The following is a 24,347-nucleotide window of genomic DNA, read 5'->3' as shown; positions in this document are numbered from 1 at the left end:
ATACATTTGATAACGTCTAATTCATATTGTATGAAAAGAGGTATAAGTAATAGATTTACTGCAAAAATATATAGCTGCGATGGACCGGACAAGGGGCGAACTGCGCATGTCCAAATTAAGCGCATGTCTAGTAAATGTGAAATTTTAACACCCATCTGTTTTTATTATTAAATTGTTAAACGCATATATTTATTAGTTATTATTAAAATTATTAATTTATTTAAGCAATGAAGTGTACAACGTTTATTTATTGTAAAGTTATAGTCGGTTATCCCATGATTTATTTAAAGTTATAACCTTAAAATTTGAAACTGTTGTTTTTAATAAACTAATGTTATTTGCTGAAGATATATATGTGTTTTATATTATTAATTTATTAAGAGATTTTATAGTGTTATAATTAACAGTGATAGAATATATGTAATGACAAAATAATTTGGATTGAAGTGATCGAAATATCAACAAGAATTAAAGGTAAAATTGTAATTAAAAATATTTATTTACAAAATTATATTTAAGTTAAGGGCGTCAGTGAAACTTATTTAATAAAAGAAATATTAATTTTCTTAAATATTAGAATATTTTATGATTATACTTAGGTTATTGCTTTGCTTCTGGAGGTAAGTTTTGCGAGAGTATAATCAAAAAAAAACTGAAAAGGTTAGAACTAATTGTGTGTTACAAATATACTTCTAATATTAATTTTATATCAAGGCGATTACATGATATTAAAAAAAATAAATTTCATCCATAAAAAAGAGAGGTTAAAATGAAAATGTATAAAGGTTTCGAGTACACCTATTTCAAAACCCCCTTGTATATCGAAAACGCTCCGAAATATGTTACATTAAGATATTTTTTCTTTTAGAATGCTACTGGCCAATAACTTCTGTCAGTACAAATTATGCATAGTAATCAATAAAAAAATTTAATCTGTGAAATTTGACAACTTTTTATTCACTATCCGAAATATTACTAGTACAATTAAATTATTTAATACTACCTGTACGTATGGCTTCGCCCGTGTCCGCGTGAAATTCAGAAAAAAAAAATTGTTTACTTTTTTTGTGGAATTTTTCAAAAATAAAAGTAGCATAATTTACTCTTTATTACATCAGCTACCTGTCAGGTGTAAGTCCTGTCAAAATCGACCAAGACATTTCAGAGTTTCGCGGGAACAAACAAAGACAGATAAAAATAAAAAAAATAATTTTGGTATATGTACCGTATATATCATATGCATGTAGTAAAAAGCGGTTACTTTAATATTATAAACAGAGATTCAAATTTTATTTATTTTTATAAATTTATGATACCGTTTATTTTTAATAGGGTGTATCATATGTTAATTGACTGCAAATAAGTTATATTTTCACCTCTTAGCTTTTACATCTATAACCAATCACTCTGTAAAAAATATTAAATAAAAAAATATTAATATAATGATTATTTATTTATTTTATACAGTGACATTTGGCGGTATTCCGATTAAAGATATCGATTGAATTTAAATCGATTCGATCTTATTAAGCATTGTAAAGTGGTAACACTAAACGCGTTAGCCATAGCCCCATTAAATTACTGTCCCATTCATTTGAGTTCGGTGATGTTAATATGTGTTACTGAAATCACTGTACCGCGCCTTAGGAAAGCGCGGGGAAGTGGGAGACCGAGGAAAATATATCCGGTGATTTGCTTCTGTCAACTAGGCGATTATTCTCTTATTGCTTGAAGTGTATCGTCAATTGGGACTCGTGAATTAGCATTTGGGCGATATAATATGTAGTTTCAAGTGTGGGCTTCAATAGTAAGATCAATCTTTTTCGTATTTTGTTATTTTCTTTAAAAATTGTCTTTGGAATCCATAGGTATTTTTTTTCGAGTGAATTCAATTCTTGTCTATGCTAGGAGCATCGGCGAAAAGTTGCCAGTATATCGGGATTCTACTAACTGCATTTTTGACTTTTATTTCGGCTTTGTAGAGCACTATCTCTGTCCAACACTACCTATGTGACTACGTTTTGTCAGTCGTTGTATTTCGTGCGACAGAGATAACGTTCTATGAAGCAGAAATTAGCCGATTGTCTCTTTCCAAAGGTCCATGTGCAATATTTATCACCGGTTACCATAAATTAAATATTTTAATGGAAAAAAAGTAAATTATTAAAGACGTTTATGCATTCTAAACTTGAAAACATTTCCAGAATCAAGAAAAGAATCCCAAAAAAATATCTAACTCGGATATTTCTGCACTGAAGGAGATAATTAATGCAGGAATTAAAACTGTAGAAATTTAAAATCAAGTATTTTATTTTAATTAAGAATACTATACTGATGTTAATGCGTGGAATTACATGTTGATGCTCACTAAGGAAGCTTATTATTGTCGCGCATTATTATTGTCATATAAAACTACATTTGTAAAGAGCAACTGTTGAGTTTCTCGCCGGCTCTTGCTAAAAGCTGCCTTCCGAGCAGGAGTTAGGTTCCTGCAGTGCTAACAATGTCTGACTTGTTATGTTTATTGACGATTTAAAACTGTTACAGCCTATTTAAATAAAGAATATATTTGATTTTGATTTGATTTTTGTAACTGTTCCACATTCCTGCAATCGGATGGTGTTGTCGGAGTTTGAACTGTGGTGTTATTTGACGACGGGTGTAATTATAAGAACTCAAAGCCCTCGCGCAATACTTCGCCAATGTAGACCTCGATGAGATCTGCATACTTGCCGCGAAACTCCGTAAAGCCTCCGTTCCATCGGAACGCTTCCTCTGTATCGTGAAGGTTTCGGAACTCCTCACCGTCCTTAAAGCGGAATTTATATAAATTCCGCTCCCCGTTTTGACGTCAGGACATCTACCTCTTATCAAGCCCCGTCGATCTCGATGCACAGAATGGTCAGAGACAACAGACAGAAAGTCTTTTCATATTCCAACAAGCTATTTTATAAGTAGGTATAGCTAACAGTATAGTAAGAAAACGACCAATATTTAGCCACTTCCGCACATGCAGTGGTAGTCGTGCAACAAAGTGCACCGCTCGCCAGCCCGCTGACAAATCCGTATGCGGTAAACAATGCGAATCTCGCAACTGCCGCCGCCAAATCACTCAACACGTGTTTCACCCCTCCACAGGGCATCCTGAGGAGTTATGTTACACCGATTAGTACCAAACACAGAGCTCTAACAGTATGGTATTAGTAACGGCCTTTCTTATGACGGCAGAATAACACACATTGTTTTTACGCCTGTAGAACATCTCTGTTGCGAAACTAAGCGGTGAACCGCGATAGATTCCAAGACGATGCTCTTAGCTGTCCGTGTGCATTGCACACTCTGGACTATAGGTTAAGCTGTCCCTGCAAATCAAATGCAGATCCTAGTTGGATTGGCAATCGAGTGCAGGTACGTGGCGCATTCTATGTCCCTGCAGACATTTACATATGTGCCATAAAATAGTCCCACATCTGTTGCATTTAACACGTTCACTGCGGGCCCAATTTTGAAGAACTTTCAGCTGGTGCGGCTGAGGTCGAATCAGCCTCAAGCTGAACTTCCTAGTAGTGCGGTTGAGGCCTTTTCTTCCTCATGTTCATCAATATTTTTTTACAATATTGAGTCAACGCTTCGCAGACATAAAGAAAGCTATATTTGTCTTTGTCATATCTTATACGGTTGAGTGTAAACAGCCGTCGCACTAGAGAGAAAACACGAGTTTTACGCGCCGCACCAGTGCAAAGTCTACCATGAGGCTGAATCGACCTCAAGCCGCAGTGAACGTGTTAAAACACCACATGTCCATACAATAATTTTTGGTCGTTTATAGGCAAAGCATTTGACCTCTGTTTCGCCTGATCCAATGACGAGATCTACAATGCTATATGCTTGCCAAGAAGATACATAGTCACTCTAGATTTGAAGACTCCTAAGTTATGATTGTCTAGAAACAATGGGGCAGTTTGTTCTACTCCTTGGCTGTTCGAACTATAAAAGTATTAGCAAAACGCTTAGTGCTCGTGGAAAGGATATCATTTACATACGAGTGTCGTGAATCCGAAGCTTTCAAGCTAACCAAAACATCGTTGCCAATCATCTTTTCGGCTCATCTCTGTATGGAGACCAAAGCTTGGAGCTGGTACTTCGATTCATTCCATATACGGCTACAGTATTCTATACATGACCGGAGTTGTGCTACATATAGAATTAAAAAGTTATAATTAATATATATCTTTTTTATATATTATATATATGTAAGAAAAGGACCAATATTTAGCTAAACACAGAGTTGGCACTAATAGGTGTAACATAACTCCTGAAGATGCCCCGGGGAGAGGTGAAATACGTGTTGAGTGATTTGACGGTTGCGGTTGTGTAATTCACATTGTTTGCCGCATACGCAGTGCACTTTCTTGCACGACTACCACTGCATGTGCGGAAGTGGCTAAATATTGGTCCTTTTTACTTAGGATGGACTTCCGCAAGGTAACGCCTTATTCCATTAAATATATTGTATATAATATATATTGCTTTGGATTTCAGGTATATGGCTACACGTGACAGTGAAAATGCATCTGTTGGATAGTTAATCTACTTCAGGATTTCGACCGTCCGCTGCTCGATTCAAAGATCAATGGCGAAATTACGCAGAGATAAAGTTGTAAGTTTATGTATAATATTTGTAACTTAGTTGACATATAACAGTAATTGTAAGTTATCTAAGGTTTAGAATAAATGGTGGTCGTTTACGTAAGGTTACAAAGACTGTTCTGCACCGTAGTTCTCTTCACTATATTTCCTACTTTGCTATATATCTTTATCAAAACTATCTACAATACATACAGGTTGATTGGAAATAGATATTAAAGCTTTACAGTTGAATCTATGTCTCATTTGCAGTCAATTAATATACGGTATATCCTACTGAAAAGTCAGTGGTTTCGGAAATAATAAATAACTGCAGAAATAGGAATAGCTGGGAGAATTAATTACAGGAACATCGGTTTCCTTTTGAAAGACGAGTGCCTCCACATTTTCCAGCGGTTTTATAAGTCGTTGATGTAATAAAAGGAAATAAAACCAAATGACTGATTCGTTACATAAAAAAATAGAAAAATAAAAAAATATGTTGTATATGATAAATGAAATAAATAATAATAATAAACGAAAATTGAAATAATAAAAATCTCTAAGAAATGTGGCCAAAGATGATGCGATGTGATAGTGAAACGTAAATAAATACTGCGAGTGTGTGTGAATGAGAGAAAAAGGAAAGGTTGAAAGAAGGAAGAAAGAGAAAACGTAAAAATAAAAATTAATATGAAAAAAATATTAATAATATTAGTATTGTCCTTAAAATAATAAGGGAACGAGAGGTCATCAATAGACGGGTGGGAGGGGTGGTGGGTTGAAGAGAAAGAGAGTGAGAAATAAAAAGCGTTTCCAAAATTCGTATTACTACATATTAAAATCAATATGTTTACTATATGTCCTTGTAGGCTTTATACTGACAGAAGTTATTGGAGTGACCAAATCTGTTATAAATAAAATGAATGTTAAATATTTCAAAGTTATCGTTTTATAAACAGTAGTTGGATATAGGTAATCAAAGTTTTAAATAATTTTAATGGTGTACATATCTCATTTGCTGACCAATTATATAGGCACTATTTTTTCCATTTCAATGGAATGTATGCGAGAATCGGATGATATATAATAACTCACATAATTTTCATCTTCTGTGCCTGATAGAAGACCTTTAATGGAATCAGGCGTTACCTCGCGGAAGTCTATCCTAAGTAAGAAAAGGACCAATATTTAGCCACTTCCGCACATGCAGTGGTAGTCGTGCAATGAAATGCACCGCCCGCCAGCCCGCTGATAAATGCGTATGCAGCAAACAATGCGAATCACACAACCGCCACCACCAAATTACTCAATACGTTTTTCACCCCTCCACGGGGCATCTTCAGGAGTTATGTTACACCGATTAGTGCCAAACACAGAGTGATAGAAGATCGACAGAGTGTAGATACACTTTTCTTTTCTTCACATACATTAGAGGAACCGTTACACAATGATCTGTGCAATAATATCTTACGTTCGATACACTGTTGTACCTGTCGATCTACAGGATGTCAGTTATTAGCAACCAACCAAGTAAAGTTTCCGCTTCTTGGGCGCTTTTTAAATGAAACTTTTAACGGTTATTATTAAAGAGTGACCACCCAACCCGAGGAGATCTCGAAAGGTCCCTTGAAACTAATCATTCCATAGGGGAGGGAATAGAGGAGGGCTACGTGACCTCTGAATGGAATAAGAGGAAACCCGCCAGATTTTCCTGTAATGCAGAAAGATTATAAGTAGAATAATAAAAGACAAAAATGCCAAGATAGTCGGAAAAGGTAAAGAAAAATATGCAATAAAGAAATTGCAATATTGTGATATAGATATGTTATAATAATAAAAGAAGATAAAAATTATAAAGCAGAAATGTTAAAGAAAATACAGATAAAATATTAAAATTGTAAAAAAAGAAGTCCAGGAGGAAATAGTGAAAGAAAATAGGTGATGTACGAATATACGGTGATAGAATGAAAAGGAATTAAAATAGATAAGTAGATGAAAATAGAATGAAATAAATACGGTAATAGAATGAAAATAGATGAGAGTAGAATGAAAACAAATGAAAGATTATGTGAAGGGGAAAAGAAGAAAGTGTGAGAGAAATTTAGAAGGACGAAAGGAGAGCGAGAATATAAAATTAGAAAGTGAATAAATTGTTTGAAATATTTTTCCTGCGTACCCAAGACAGGGTAATATACGATAGCCTCCAATGATGGGTAAATTATAATTGAAATCATTCCATAGGTCGTCTACTTAAGCGGACTGAGAGCTTTGTAGTCTACCAATCTAAGGCTTCCAGGGCCTAGGCTCTTCAGGCAGTTCTCGAGCGTTGCCACCTAAACAGAGGTTTTAGACTTCAACCACTGTGTCCTTTCGTACCCGCCAAATATGTAACATATGTTATACAATAGCATATATTAACAGTATGTTTTTTATATTTGATATTCCTTGACGTTTCCACAATACCCCTTTCTTATTGAATTTCTTAAATGGACGTCTTATTGATTAGTTTTTTGTATTTAATTAAAGTGGCGTTGGCGCTGCCAGTGGGGCTTCGTGACGATGATGGCGATAGCTCTGGTGCTGTACAACGCGGTCGCCAACATCTGGTTGCTTCGGCCGCAGTCGTGCGCTCCCCGCGTGACCCCAGCACCAACTGAGCCTCCGACATGTGAGCCATGCCTTGAAGCTGCCGGCTCGAGCCTGGATGACGACCCTATCGCGCGCCTGGATCTTCGTCTCGGCCGCTGGGATGGATCCCGGTCATATAGGATGTTCGACTACGCAGCAGTGGGAGACACATACGCTGAAGTCTCCTCCAATCGCCAAGTCTGCCTCGCCACCCAAAGCTCCATAGAGCGACTACATGAGCTTCTAAGAATAGCAGCTCATTGGACGGGTCCTATTTCAGTCGCTGTTTTCGTCGCAGGAGACGAATTGAGGCTTCTAAGAGCCTTCGCCACGTGGCTGTTCCGTTGCCGCCCTGAGATTTACTCCCGAATAGCAATCCACGCCGCCTCGCCGGTTGATCGACCTGGAACCGAGGGTTCTGTGCCCACCTGGGCTAGAGACTGCGACGCGAAGCCTTTACCTCCAGGAGAAAGACGAGCAGACACAGTAGCGTGGAGAGCACGTCACCCTTACCCCCAAAACCATCTGCGGAACCTCGCCAGAAGAAACTGTCACACACCGTACGTGTTCCTGGTAGATGTGGACATTGTACCTTCGAAGGGTATGTCAGAGTCCCTGGATGACTTTCTTGGGACGGCGCCGAAGTGTCCGCTTTGCGCTTACGTGGTACCAACCTACGAGTTGGATCGCAGGGTTGCCAGATTCCCGGCGAACAAGTCCGAGCTGCTTCGATTATCGCGGAACAAGCTGGCAATACCTTTCCACAGGAAGGTCTTCATTTACAATCAATACGCGTCAAATTTTTCACGGTAAGTGTTTTTTATTTAGAGATAAATTAAAAATACATCATTATTTCAATAGAAGAGAAGGCTTTCGATTTGGGATAACTTAAAACGATAGTGTCCAGCTGTGGGCATCAACATAGAAAGTGATCATTCTTCATAAATCGAACTAGAATTAATTAATTACTAGAACTAATTCAAGATGCAATGTGAGGTTTATTGTAGCATATACTTTTTCAAATGTATATGATAGACTTAATACTTAAATATAGAATAAGTTACACTATTGTTAGTGTTGTATTCTATATATATATTATATATCATAAAATAGATATACCTTAATTTAGTTGAATTAAATTGAAAACTATTAGTTTGAGCAAATTTTAATCGATTAAATAAATAAAATGAAATCGATATTTTTATTTAATATGAGTATTATTCGGAAGATTTTAAGTTCCAATAGATATTCATATTCACTACCTATGTGACGTTTTGTCAGTCGCTGTATTTCGTGCGACAAAGATAACGCTCTACGAAGCCGAAATTAGCCGATTGTCTCTTTCCAAAGGTCGATGTGCAATATAAATCGCCGGGTACTGTACAAAATCTGCAGAGACAGATAGTACACAATAAATAATTTAAATTTAATACATGTTTACGAGACCATTTTATACAGGGCGATAGTATAGGTGTAAAATCTTTAAATCTATTTGCTTTCAAATGAATTCTACATTCACTATTTTGAAATTGGTACACCTGTGTACATATAATTGCAGTAGATGTGTATTATTCATTTCAAGTGAATTTTGGTAGGTGGGAGGCGAATGGTGGAAATGAAAGCGGTCAAGCTCACGTCAGTCACAACGTGACAAACTTCGAACTGCTGTACGAGCCGTTCTACGTGGCGCCTGACACGGTTCCGCCTCACGACGAACGCTTCTTGGGATACGGCTTCACTAGGAACACACAGGTAACTTCCACCATCTTAAACTCACCACACAATTGTAGCCGTAACGGAGGCTTCATATAATCGCTTAAGTAACCCGCGAATTTTGAGCGACGATTTGGAAGAAGAGATAACGTCGCCACACCGAGGTGTTTCTAAGCAGGTGTAGAATAAACATGTAATTTTATCAATTATTCCGTATGGAACATCCATGCGGTGTACTCCACAGTACAAGCACGATTTATAAAACAATATCTGTGAAGAGTATATGGTAAGTTTTTCGTCGTCTCTTCTAAGCAGAACTGCCTTCTGAGCCGGTGGTAGTATCCTGTTGGGACAACAATGCCTATCCAAATAATTTTGATTTTGATACTGATGTTGATTTTGATTTAGATCTCGACTTCGATTTCGACTTCGACTTTAACTTCGACTTCGACCTCGACTTCGACTTTGACCTTGACTTTGATTTCGATTTCAATATCGATCTAATTGACTTTGACTTTGACTTTAACTTCGATTTTGATCTCGATCTCTATTACGACTTCGACCTCAATTTCGATGTTGATTTTGATTTTGTTTTCTACAGTGTTACATTTAAGTAAGGATAGAGAATTTCTCTACTCTCGTCCCCTACTCTAGTTCTGCATTCCTAAAGGTTTTTATACTTTTAAGTCTTGTGCTGTTGGTAGAGCTATGGTCATGGGAGTTATTACATGTTCTTTCATATTGCCCATCTCTCTATCACCATGGCATTTCGCACGCGACTCCAGATCGACTCCTTAAAGGTTCGACCCATCCTTCCACTCTACCCTGGACAATAAGTCTCTCCATAACGTCATATTTTTTACACAATATATCCTATTCAATTAAAAGGCCTGTTAACAACCAACTTGTTAGTCATTTCAATTTTTGTCTGTCTGTCGGCTTATCTTTGAAATGGCTGGATCGATTTTAACGGGACTTATACTGGTAGGTTTTGTTGGCATTTATTATAAAAGAATTCTAAAAAAAAATGATTGATTTTTCGTGTTAAATTCCACACAGACGAAGCCGCGGGTATAGCTAGTTCAAAAAATGTTTACAAATCATTCTAAAATTTATTGTACTTGATTGAATGGAGATATCAACCTCATGCGTACAGTTACTTTTTTTAATAATCTCGTTTCAGCCTGTCTGACACATGTTATTTCTAGACTAAATTTTACCCTAACGAACTGAACGACTGTTTCCTACCTTAGCCTTTCTAAAATTCTTTCTCTTCCCTAGTTAACATACTCAATATTTATGTTAAATCGAAGGGGTTAAACTTGTGTTGAGTTCGTTTTTGAATTGCCTTCATTAACGGTCAATTTGGCGTGGGCTCCACAGTGGGGCGAACTTAATTTTTACTTTTCTACCTTCTTTACATTTATCACAGATTTAAGTATTTATCTTGACTTGTCTTATACACATTTGCTTTTGCCTACTTGCTCTTTTTAATGGTCTCTCTTATGACCCTTCTGCAGTACTCTAGAAAGGTCCCGCGACTCTCCTCGTTGTCCATAATTGATGCCATATTTTATTCTTCGACCTTTGCTGCAACCGAAACTGGCAATCCGATTTTAGCGCGGTACGGACAGCCATTCAGGTGTGCCTCAAGTGTTCCAGCTCTTCGATAGTCCAATCTAGACAGGGTTCCTCAACTCTGAACCTTCGCTTAGCTTGTCACGGACGACATGAGAGACAATCACAACGACTAATAAGTTAACACCAATAAACAGATAACTGAACACCTGATGTCATAGTTTATTATTAACTGGGTTATATTTTTAAACAACTACGTGGGAACACCGGGTGCAAATACATGTAAACAGCGATGTGTTTGATTCTGGCATCTCTCCAGCTGGCCTGCCCTGACCGCAGCTTACGTAACCCACGTCACCCACGCGATTCACGTCACGTACGTGGGCGAAAAGAAAGTTTATCTTTTTCATGTCGATTAAAATTACGGTGTCGATCGAAAAAAAAATATATGTTTGATGGGGCTGAATATTATGTTACCTTTGCTTTCTTTTTTTTTTAATTTTTACGCGCCCTTTTTGACAGCAATGGCGAATTGTCAAAAGATTAACACGTATTTTATTTCTAAAATACATTTTAAATAAACCAATGATAAGTCGCCTATAGTTTTAATCTCGTTTTTACAAATAATTATGTATTTTTAAATAATACTGTCCGAGAATTAATAATTTATAGATATACACGGGGTGATTTGTTATATATATAAAGCTTTAAAATGGTAAATGTATAGCATATTTGTTAGCAAAACGCCTTTTAAGCCTATTTTCAATCGTATGTATAACTCTGAAATATGTTACATTAATTTATTTTTCTATTTAAATACGACATCCCAATAACTTCTGACAGTACAAACTCTGCAGGAACAGATTGTGAACAATAATTAATTTTAATATGCAGTAATACGAAATTTTTATTTTTTTTTCTAATTATATTATCATTACGTTATTTATTGTCTGAAAGTACCGATTTTTAACTAGGGTGTACCAGGAATTAATTGAGCGAATAATAATTGAGGAATTAATTTGAATCTTAAAGATTTTACAGCTATAACTTATTAGTCTGTATAAATATAAACAAGTCTCTAAAACAGGAAAACGCCTCCATAAATTTAGTTAATTTTTTATTTCATAATTTCGTTAAAGCACGAGTAAGATTTTTATGGTTGGTGGAATAACAGAAAAATCATAGGTAATATACCAAAAATAACACTTCTTTTCCTAAGTCTACCACAGATTAAATTTAACTATCTGTCTGTGAATTAAAAAAAAGCGTGTTAAGATGTAAACAAACAATATCGTATATCGTGAAGTATTAAAATGAAAATATAAACATTTTTAATTTTAATAATTGTTATTCGACGATGTAGATTTATACACATACACTTATTATGTTATTTTATCAGATATAGCCTAAATGAAATCAAAATACTCAGGCGACATCACAGCAAAGGATTCTTTTTATTTAAATATTCGTTTATTGAATAATAAGCCTTTTTCCGTCAATTTACTTTTAATGTTGCAATTATAAATATTTCGCAGAATTTTATTAATAAATCTGGTTCCGTTTATTAAAAATGAATTAAAGACTTTTTGCAGTCGAAACTTTGATACAGTTTTTCACGATGCGTAGTAAATACACTATGGACGTCACTATTTTTTTTATTATAATTATTTTATATATTAAGTACAGAAAAGAATTACTGAACACATAATTGAATACGCAATAGAGGTAGTGAGGGATCGCTTTGATTTTTCCATTATACAAATTATGTGATCCGTTTATTAACAAAACGCTTTTGTAAAATGTCTACCCCAAAATAAATTAACACAAATTTATAGGACTTGAAACATCGCACGCCGGCAGATAAAAATTAAAGTCATTAATTCAACGGCATTACAATATTGCACGGTCCCGGGTTCAGTTCCCATAAATTAAACGGTGGACAATAACCGTCCGTCCATGGCGGGGTAACCTTATTTATTGTGACGCATTTGCAAAAAAAAAAACTTATGCCACTACTTCGCTCAAGGCTTACGTGGTAGCTTTAAAAGTTTTTCTATCATAGTGTGTCGAAAAAGCCCGGCGACATTTTTCAGAATGAACTGTGATATAGATTTTTTGATATCCACGTTTTAAGCGTTCTCCCGTTCAACGCTATCAAGGGTAGACAGGATCATTATTTACATTATAATTTTTCAAATAATTTTGATTTATTCCCATACTTATCTTTCGTCCTTCTCAATGTCTTTCGTTCCTTTCCATACTTTCCTTTATAAATCGCCTCACTCACTTAGCCTTGCTTTCAGAATTCTACAATTCTTACGTTTATTATTTTCATCATTTTTTTAACAATTTATTTTTTCTTAGCCTCTGTTTATTTTCTTACTAACTATATCGTATTTAATTTACATTTCTAATATCATAGCAGTTTTATCACTCTTTTTACTATTTTCATTTTTCTTGTTTTTCATGGTTTCTCCTATTACTTGCAGAACTCCAAAAAGGTTTGGAAACACTCCTTTTTACTCTATTCTCTCAACTAACTAATACAGATAATATAATAAAAAACAAAAACGTATTTCAAATGATTGTAAGCTATATTTCGCTGTGCCTAATCAAGTAAATGAAATTTAAAACAAAACATGACAGATGACACGAAAATCAGGTCAAATTGTATCCCGAGCAGACATTAAAAATACATTTAAAAAAAAACCGTGCGCATCGGAATTTTTATTAGCGGCCAGTTTGATATTTTTAACCTGCGCTCGCGCCATGCCCCATTTAAGCGGGAAACGGACTAATTCACTTTCTAAAACGTCCGCCATTACGTTTCGCGCAGTGACATTAAAAAAATGCGCACGAAAATATATATTTTATGTCATATATTGCACATAATAAAAATCGTATTTTACAAACCAAAAATAGAAATACACATATTGAAAGAGGAATAATGCAAAACATTTTAATTACGCTTAAAGCTTATAAAACTTATACCGATATTACTTCCAGTATATTATATCTATATATATATATATATATATATATATATATATATATATATATATATATATATATATATATATATATATATATATGGTATATATATGGTATATATTGATAGTACAAAAGAAAAAATTTAAATTAAAATAAAACAGTTTGTGTATGTAGAGGGATAAATAAAATGTTACCATGCTAAGGTTGTCTGGAATAAATTGTCTCGTGATATAAGATCGCCAATTGTCCTTTTTCTTTACTATTATGTAACTACGTATATATTTTCTAGCGTGTACAACAGAGTTCCCTAAACTTCTTTGTGTCGTAGACCCTTTTCTTCCGTGTTGGGTAGACCCCCTACTTACCTGTTATTGATTTCCCGTAAATTTCTAACTGTAGTGAAGTTTAGTGTTAAAAATTTAAAGTAAAAACACATGTTAATATATACATTTATTAATTGAATTTAAATTAAAACTACTCAAAATAAAATTTTGTATCTGTTATGTAAAATACACGTAACATTAAATAAACATAAAATAAACTATAAATAAAATAACATAAGCAATAAGTCAATATTTTTAGTGAAAAGGATGAACCTGATGATTTAATAATAAATTATACATTTCTCCTCGGCTAATGATGTCCAGTCTGTGGACCCCCATTTTCATTTCATGGACCCCCAAATTTTTTATCGCTGACGTAACCCCTTGCAGGTTGTCATAGACCCCTAGGGGTCGATATAGACCACTTTGGGAATCACTGGTCTACAATAAACAAGTTTAAATTAGCTCTTTCGTTACCAGCGCCGGAGTTAGACGGCTTCCACTTGACACGCCGTATGTACCAGCGCTGCATTTAGGTGGCATCCATTTATCGTTCCTTATATTGCATTGCTATTGAATTGATTTCTCTAAGCGTACAATCATGTTATTGAATGCCTTACGTAAAAACAAATCTTCGAAAGTATACTATGTATTTGGAAACTAAAATGTAAAATATAAACAAAGTATCACCGCAAAAATGTTCTACTAAGGTTGACTGAAAGACGTTTTAATTTAAATTTATAAATCAGTAGGAATAAATCACAGTAGAAGGAGCGTTGTTTGCAGTGCAAATGGAAAAAGACGGGAATATAAATATGAACGTAAAAATTGTAATGTCGGCTTATATGTAGATCTCTGTTATCACAGCCAAATAAATTATCCTAACTTCTATTTTTAATTAGTCAGTAAATCTTTAAATACGTAACACAAATGATAAAATTCGAACATTAGCATACCGCCATGCAATGTGCACACTTCGCGGTGTGCTGCCTGGTTCTATAACGTCACTTAGGCGGAACGTACTCCGGTAAGAAAAAGGTTTAATTAAGTATATGATCTTAGGCGTCAAGTTCGCTTGAGATTTCGAGTGCATGTGATATCTGCTTGCTGACGGAGGTGGTTGGGAATGGCCTTATAGCTTTGAATGCCAGCTGCCAAACCTCCAGGCTTCTGGCACCAGGCCAAGGCTCGTGTTCTTCAAATTCAAACTCTAACGCTTGACGTGGGCTGGCGCTTTTATTATCAAATGTTTTTCCGTTATTTCAATTTCGGTGAAAATCTTCTATATGTTATTGTGTTGTATTCCTATGATGTAATGTAACTTGTATTGTTATATATGGTTTTATATTAATTAATACATTTATAAGTAAAACACTGAGAAATATGTGACTTTTTACTGTTTTAACTCCAGTCAGAGGAAATTTCTCTTTGCATTGTATCCTTTACTAGGGATAGTGAAACTTTTTGGTTCATCGCGCACATGCCACGCTATATGTGCCGATGTGAGAAAAGGACCAATATTTAGCGCCAGCCCGCTGATAAATGCGTATGCGGAAAACAATGCGAATCACACAACTGCCACCGTCAAATCACTCATAAATGCGTATGCGGCAAACAATGCGAATTACACAACAACCGCACTTTGTTGCACGACTACCACTGCATGTGCGGAAGTGGCTAAATATTGGTCCTTTTCTTACTTAGGATGGACTTCCGCAAGGTAACGCCTGATTCCATTAAATATGTGCCGATCTTCGACATTCTGTGTATTGCTTCTTCTACTGTATTATTCAGCCTGGTTCTGGCATTGTGATCGCAGTCACCTTCCAGCGATCATTTTTTTTTAAATTTACATCGCTTCTGCTGGCCTTTTGTGACGTTTCGTATTTGCCGCGGAAGCTAAAAGCCAGTAATTCAGACAGTCGTCTTGTAAAACAAAAAAAAAAGAAGAAAACTTCACGAATAAATTTGTAAAGCGAGATCAGTGGGATAGGTTCTAATTTATTCGGAGATACGATTCAGTCGTTTTAAACTCCGTGAATTACTGAGCGATAAGCGAAGAGTTTTTTTAGATGTTTTACATCGTGATGTTTCATAGTCGACGTCAGTTGTCTGGCCTGCAGGCGTTGAGTGGGTTTTTACGTAATTTACAATTCAAATACACGAGGGGGGAGAGGGGTGGAGGAGTTGGGGATGAAAGGGGAGGGGTTGGATACTTATTCATGTAATCCGTAGATCTTCATTGCTCTTTCGCCGCTGTTGCAAATGTTCTCGTCTTAAATTTCCATTTGCATAATTGCAAATTCTTACGTCACAACCATCGAGATGTATTGTTTCAGAGAAAATGATTTAATATTTTGTATCTTTTTCATTAGCAGATCTTATTAACCAAATATATGTATCACATTAATTCTATTTAAATCAATTATTCTGATCGTTTATCACGAGAGAAAAATGTCGGAGGAACCAGGTTTCATAAAAGTGGGAACCGAATTAAATTCGTAAACTTACCTCTAGTTCTATATGCAGCAAGGTGTAAAGTCCTGGAATATAATGTTTTTTTATGCGTGGAATTTAATAAAAGTTATAATTAGTTTAATTTTTTTTCTTAAACAGATGTAGTCTAAGCTACTCTTTAGTTACACTAGCTACCAGCCAGTATAAGTCTCGTCAAAATCGATCCAGCCAGACATTAACTGGAACAAATAGACAAAGATTAAAAAAGTGTAATTTTGATACATGTACCGTACACACACATATACATATATATATATATATATATATATATATATATATATATATATATATATATATATAAATATATAAATATCTATATGTATATATGCATGTAGTAAATTGCGGTTATTTTATTATAACAGACAGACAATAATTTTATTTATATAGAAAATTCATTTATTACATTGAAATAGAAATGCTGGATACCCAAACGCGTTTTATGATCTAAAAACAGTATACGATAAATTCAGTAAACTTATTTTTTGTGTTCAATTCTACCATTGTCCATGAGTAAGAATAGTGTGTTAATTCTTTATAAAGCTATATATACATGACCTCATAAACACACTATCATGTTATTTTTTTTATCTCTCTTACATTTTCTACACGTTGATATAAACTTTTCAATTATCTTCCTATTCGAAAGAGCATTGTTAAAGGCATCAGTTGTTCCGTCTATTGCAAATTAATAAAAAATAACTATGTTTATTTTGTTCTAATATTAGGAACTACATTTCACAGACATTAGCGTCCGTGCTTTAGTTTTAGACGGGATAGTAATATCGCTTTTTTAAGTTATTTTCATAAGACTACATTCTTATCAAGTTTTTATTTCTAATCGACAGTATATTCACATTCGTTATCAACAACCTTTTGCCATCTAGTATACAACGTCCTGCAAATACGTAATGAGGTACGAAATGACAATTAAATATCGACATACGCAGAAACGACATTAATTTCCGGTCCCCCGATTACTTACGTTTATTTCCGATTTAAAGCCTTAATCTATCTTAACGACGCCCTAACAATGTTCAGTTTTTAAGATTACCTTTCGTGCGACTATTTCCTCATCTCTACCCCATATTTTTTTTTGTTTATGGCCCCCGCTATTGGGAGCCTCTCGTACCCCCTATCATGTGTGGGACAGGGACTATTTAACATTATTTAATTTTTCACAACCTTTTTTTTTATTTCTCTTCATTTATGCATCATATGATCTTCCATTCAGCATTCATTCCACATTTCTTCTTTCATTCTCTTTCGCTCTATGACCTTCCATTCCTCTTTCGTTACACATTAGCATTTTATTTATTTTATTTTTGTTTATATACATTCTTTTTATTTTACATTTATTTCACGTTAGCTTTATTATTTTATTTATTTACAATTTACTTCCCTACTCCATATTGTCATCCTCAGGTTGTGCGCCAGTATCTGTGCGGCGGTTGCCGTAGTCACATAGATGAATCTTGCGATCGCGTCTTGAGTCTCGTCCGTGCAATACACGCACGTGTGTGACGTGATATTGCTACCACCGCTTGACACCGTTATACTGCCCGAGGTTGTCTGTTATTCGAACAACGATGACCGCCTCGCTCTTTAGCCCCTAAGCTTCGTGGATCGGGTCTTCCTTTCCTGTCTTTGAACCATAGCCTTGGTTAATTAGAACTTGATTATCGGCTTTGGTGTGAGTTAGAGGTAGAGAAGAAAGAGAGGTAGAGAGTGTTTTTCTGTTTCAGGATATTATTCCCAGAGTACATATAATATAATTATTTATTCTATAATAATAACTGTCGATACGAATATATAGCGGATGCAGTGATATGAAGTATGGTTTGTCCGTATCAGTTCAATGTAGTACAGTTTTAATATATATTACCATGTTACTCTCACTGAGGTAGATCGAAAAATAATTCGTAAGTGGTAGTATAATAGGTGGGGAAGTCGGGAGAGTCCCGTGTGGCATCCGTCCGCCGTGTTGCTTGCTTCGCAAATCTACACTACAATCAGACATAAAAATAAAATTCAGGATTGACGACCACAAGCTGGTAGACGTGGCGTAGGTATATACTGCTATATATATATATATATATATATATATATATAGCAGTATATACCGTATATATATATATATATATATATATATTTATATATATATATTTATAGCTGTATATATTTATTTATTTATCAAAAGAAGCGAATGATACTTGTTGTAACAGCTCCTAATAGATACCGGGACTATTTGTATTTCGTGCGACAGAGATAACACTCTACGAAACCGAAATTAGCAGATTGTCTCTTTCCAAAGGTGCAGTATTTAACGCCGCGTATTGCACATTCATCACTTTAAACTTTTTACATTCTGTGTAAGTGTAATTGAAGTAGATGTGGTTTTTTTTACATTTCATGTGAAATTTAGTAGGTGGGAGGCGAATGGTGGAAATGAAAGCGGTCATATAAGAATAGTAGTAGTATATATATATATATATATATATATACATATATATATTAATAATTTTAATAAATAGTTATTCGAATTTTTAAAACACGTATATATATATATATATACACACACACACATATATATATATTTATGTATATATATATATATATACATGGCGGAAGTAGCTATATATTGGTCCTTTTCTTACTTGACATAGTTATTTTCATTGGATGTCGGATCTAGGCTATCTATAGTTGATATCTATACGTTGCAGTATATTTCTATCGTCTGACATTATGATGATATATTTGATGATGGTGATCCTACTGTCGTATTAGAGGTTTGTAGTGATATATGTCATTGTTGAGTCTTCTTTGTTAATGAAGATTTCACCGCGCGGTGACTCTTATACGTTCATCCTGGGATACTACTAGCGCCATCTATTGACACCTGCCGAAACAACATAGTTCCGACACACACATGTATATATAAATATATATCGAATAAATTACTTTAAATACTCTATTAAGGACATTTGAGAAAGTTATCAAGAAAAAACAGACAGAGTTTGTTTTGGAATATTTACTTGTGTTTCTTTTATATAAGTCAAGAACTTCATTTCAGCCACAGAACGTTCAGTGCTGGATAAGCCATTCCCATAGATTTTCCATGGGATCGAAGCGGCCTGCACAAAAAGCCCTCTGTTGACTTTAATAAGGTAGTTTGTTCACCTTATCACCGTACGCTCCACGTGTCGCTTCTAGTTAAAATGTTTTAGATTGTATTGTTTTAATCTGGACCATAACAGATTTAAACATGGTTATATGGTTTATAATATAGTTTTTATATTGATCTTGCCTATGATTGCTCTGATTTTTGAATAAAATTAAAAGTTAATAAAAATATTAATGAGGAGATCAGAGGAATTGCTCGCTGAAGCTGTAGTGAGTGATGCCACATTGCTAGTGCGATCGACAATCGTTACTTCCGTTCTTAATTGGCGACCATGGGAGATGAGACTTGGGCAAGCCCTCCACTGGGTGGACAGATGACAGTCAATGTCACGGGAAGTCAAGTTGTAAAATTTAAATTTAGAATTACTTTAACATCAAAGAGCAGTTGCTGTAGAGCAACAATGTGGAATGGTTCATATTGTGTTTTTGCGATCCAGAAACGTGTTCGGTTTATCCGTGGAAACAATATCGTAAATGAGATCGTCCGGGGAAACTGCCCCGAAATGTTATTGACACAGTTGTAGCTCTAACGTATAATGAAATTTAATAGAAAAATTCGACACGCGTCCAATTCATAAGATGTAGCGTGTGTTGATTTTATATAGCTTTTTTATTACCTTGGATAATTTTTATTTATTTAAAGATAATATTTAATATATGCTTGATGCTTAAATACGAGTAATATTAAATAATACAAGCTTGACTAAATATCCTGACCGTGTATAAGAAATAAATGAACAGTGGTATGCCAATACGGGTGCCTTACTATTCTTAAGTAGCTTTTGTAATTCTTTATGAATTGACAAATCTTTACGAAGAAATAATATAATATCAAATAGTACTAGTGTAAAAAATAAATTATTTTAATATATTTCAGAGAGATAACTTTGAAGTTAAATTTATGGTCGCTAACTTTACTGGTCGCTATCTTGTAACTTTGTGTTGGTACCAACCCATGCAACTGTTAAATGACAATATAAGCTCGCACTGCATGAACTGTCAAACGCACAACGTTGTAAGAGAACTGTCAAAAATGAGTAGCTAATACCGAACTGTCAATTTAATAAATTTTCAATAACCATTTTATGTAATTTTGTTGAAAGTTTTTGTGCAATTTTCAAAACTTTCTCATCAACAAAGTATTGAGAAACTTATTAATTACTAATATTGTAGTATGTTGTAATGGAATTTTACATGAGTTTAATTTTTTAAATGTATTCGATATTTAAGGAGAAAACGTTGAAGGCTTATAACTGGTACAGCTGTCAATGACATATTGGAAGTAAATATCCTGTAATATTTAAGAAATTAATAAAAATAAATTTATGTTTGATATTACATTCATAAAGTAGTAGCTCCAAGTTTTGGAATCCATACAGAGACGAGCGAAGAAGCTGATAACTTGGAACATCAGCAAAATGTTGTCAGTTTATGGGCGTTCTACAGACTGCCTTTTGGAAAGTGTTTAGCGGAATTATACCAAATAATTTCCCCATCTTTTTCTTTCGTCGGACAACAAGACGCACGGATTCACTACATCCGTTCACGGTTGAAATTCCTTCCCGCACTAAGAGTTTCACTAGTAATTTTATAGCGCGAACAGCCTGAAACAACCTACCGGCGTCAATGTTTCCAGACAATTATAACCTAGAAGTCTTCAAGACAAGAGCGAATAGGTTTCTTTTAGGCCAACATGTACCATCGTAGGTCTTATTATTCCTCAACATCAGGCGAGATAGAAGTCAAATGCTTCGCTCATAAATGATAAAAATAAGTACAGTAATACCCCGCTTTACGCGAGGGATACGTTCCAAAAAAATCGCGTTAACTGAAATTCGCGTATAACGGGGTTTATGATTAAACATAGTCAAAAATTATTACAAAAAAATACAAATCATTTTAATCAATCACTTTAATTCTAGGATCACTTTATGCAGTACATACTCTTATTTTTTACGGTTAAATACATCTATTGTCTTTTGGGTAACGTTTTGTTTACGTTCTTGTAAAATACGTTCATAACACTCAACACTGTTGGGGATTGGGATCCCGCGACCATAGAGAAGTTGATGACTACATTATATTTATACGCACTCTTTCGCATAATTCGAGGCATTTGAGCGCGAAATTTGCGTTATAGGAAACCGCGTATAACGGGGTAGCGTAAAGCGGGGTATTACTGTATTGTATATTAATGTTGGGTTTATTTTAGCGAAATGTTTAACTGGCAAAAAACATCAGCGTTAAGTCTGTCTTCAAAATTTATATATTATAAAATATTAAAATTTATATAGTTAAACAACCGATATTCTTGAAAATCGCTTGTCGCTTATGCTTCGCGCCGTTACGGTTGAACAGCGGGTGAAGGCCGATGAATCACAGTTCCATTATGAATTGTAACGCTTGTTATTATGTTTTTATTGATTACCTCTTATCTCTTGTTTGTTTTATTGAAAATATGTACATTTTATTCACAGCTACTTTATATCTTATCACGGAATGTAATTACAAACAAAAGATATTGCGTCCCCGGCCATATACAACAGGGGCGCTTTTCACTTTGATATTTATTGGACTGTAGTGTGAAAATTGGGATAGCTTTTGACAGAAACGAAGCGATACTGATAAAACTAATTATGCTAAGTTACGAGGTAACTTATATGAGAGAGAGTGCGCGTGGATATGATACACAAGTCTCTACTTTCATCAACTCGGGCCTGGGCTGGTAGGAGAGATCGCCATCTAGTTATTACAGCGAATCTCTCTTGACGCGGGTCGTAGGTTGGGGCGTATGCACTTTTGGCGCATGACTTCAAACAATGCCGGCTAAGCCAAATTGATAAATATAATTTAGTACAAGATATTTATCATGTCTCAAATTTAATTAGGAAGAATGCAGATAAGTTTATATTACTATTTCCCTAATGCATTACGCATTAGGTATACATCGATGGACGCTCTGGAATCGAATGTTCTAGAAGGTTTTGCAATTAGATACTAATATTTCTTTGTAAGAAAAAGACCAATATTTAGCCACAGAGACTCTGTGTTTGGCACTAATCGGTGTAACATGGCTCCTCAGGGTGCCCCGTGGAGGGGTGAAACACGTGTTGAGTGATTTGACGGTGGCAGTTGTGTGATTCGCATTATTTGCCGCATACGCATTTATCAGCGGGCTGGCGAGCGGTACACTTTGTTGCACGACTACCACTGCATGTGCGAAAGGGGCTAAATATTAGTCTTTTTCTAACTTAGGATGGACTTCCGCAAGGTAACGCCTGATTCCATTAAATATATGATATTTCTTTAATATGTAATACGTCTTCTCTTGTTATAACAAGCAAACAGTTGTGCAAGCAAACCGGCTGCAAGCATCCTGATAGAAGAGTAGTTTGACCAAGACGTCTGGCAAGAAGACGTTACATATACGTAAAATTCAAAATATCTACTCAAGTAGGCATTTACGTTTGAATCATCAATTATTATAACACTATAAGCAGTAAGCTAGTGCCCTGGAAAACAAAACTAAATAGGAAAACTTGAACCAAAATGAATAATATGCACATGTAAAAGAACTTATTAAATAATAATAGAATGTAGGACAAGACTCTAATGTAATAAAAAGTCTAATCTAAACAAACCTGTGATATTAAAAGATAATGATAGAAAATGTAAGAATAAAGTAAAGATTAGAAATAAAATTGTACCTATCCACCTAAGAGTAAAAAGGATGAGGAAAGTAAGGCGATGAAAGCAAGAAGAAATGAAAGAACAAAAAAAAATTCACTGATATTGTGAAGGATAAAAGGAAAGAATACAAGAAATTGAGAAGAATGAAAGTGAGTGTAGAATAAAGATAAAACCCTGAAATTTTTTTTGTAAATAAAGTCCCTGTCCCTAACAAAATAGGGGTACGAGAGGCTCCCAATAGGGGGCCCAAAAAAAAGATACCGCCGGATCGGAATCTTGATCTAACAGGCGATCAGAAAGTCAACAGTTGCTCTTTTAAATGAAACTCAACAATTTATTTTATATGCACATTATAATGTCAATCAAGTCAAAAAACTAACTTACACACATGTCGATAAACTGAAAACTCTTAAATGCTATCGTCGTTTCAACTCATAGATTTCCACTACAAGGGATAGGTCTCTCCCAAAGATTTCTATGAGGGGATATATCATAATCGCCACGTTTGGCAATCGAGTTGGCAATAGTAGTGTATTATGGCACTCTGAGGGCGCTGCTTATCCTATGAAACTTGTTTTTGCGCAATTTTTTTTGGCAATCCTATATATGTACAAAGTTTGAATTTCATCAGATTGCATCACCTTCGATTGCAAGTGCGAGCTCGTACCGCTGTCTACCACTGCTCAAATTTGAATGCTGTAATATGATTTATTTAACAAAATATTTTTAATTTTAAATTTAAAACTAAGAAACGGTAGGTCTAAGATATCTAGTGGAATTTTATTTATTTAATTTTCTTTATTGTACACGATAAGATCCACAATATACAGATACAATAATATACAGAAAAGTACAATGGGCGGTCTTATCACACAAGGCAATCTTACAGACAACCATAGTAAGGAAAAGATAAAAGTACTTATAAAGGGTAGTTCACGTGTACAAAAAAAATACATATTCACAAAAAAATGAACATAAATATACATAAACATACATAGACATACATAAACATACATACATACGTATATAACATATATACTTATAATAAAAAAGGTTTAATACATATTTTATGATATATACGTATACTCAGACCCATAA

At 34.7% G+C, this 24,347-nt stretch overlaps 1 protein-coding gene across 1 annotated transcript; it reads left to right on the top strand.

The window, feature by feature from the left end:
* Nucleotides 1-3,373: 3,373 nt before the first annotated feature.
* LOC137928919 (beta-1,4-glucuronyltransferase 1-like) lies at nucleotides 3,374-9,587 on the top strand. The gene is made up of 5 exons (XM_068771924.1): nucleotides 3,374-3,408; nucleotides 4,600-4,660; nucleotides 7,156-8,066; nucleotides 8,853-9,049; nucleotides 9,379-9,587. The coding sequence occupies exons 1-5, from the start codon at nucleotides 3,374-3,376 to the stop codon at nucleotides 9,585-9,587; spliced, it is 1,413 nt and encodes a 470-aa protein (XP_068628025.1).
* The last annotated feature ends 14,760 nt before the right edge of the window (nucleotides 9,588-24,347 follow it).

The sequence above is a fragment of the Battus philenor genome, unplaced genomic scaffold (assembly GCF_028537555.1).
Source record: "Battus philenor isolate CCGP_79_NKW_IND1 unplaced genomic scaffold, ilBatPhil1.0.hap1 SCAF_4, whole genome shotgun sequence".
Taxonomy (NCBI): domain Eukaryota; kingdom Metazoa; phylum Arthropoda; class Insecta; order Lepidoptera; family Papilionidae; genus Battus; species Battus philenor.
Note: the sequence above shows the minus strand (reverse complement) of the source record. Positions and strands in the feature narration are given on the sequence as shown.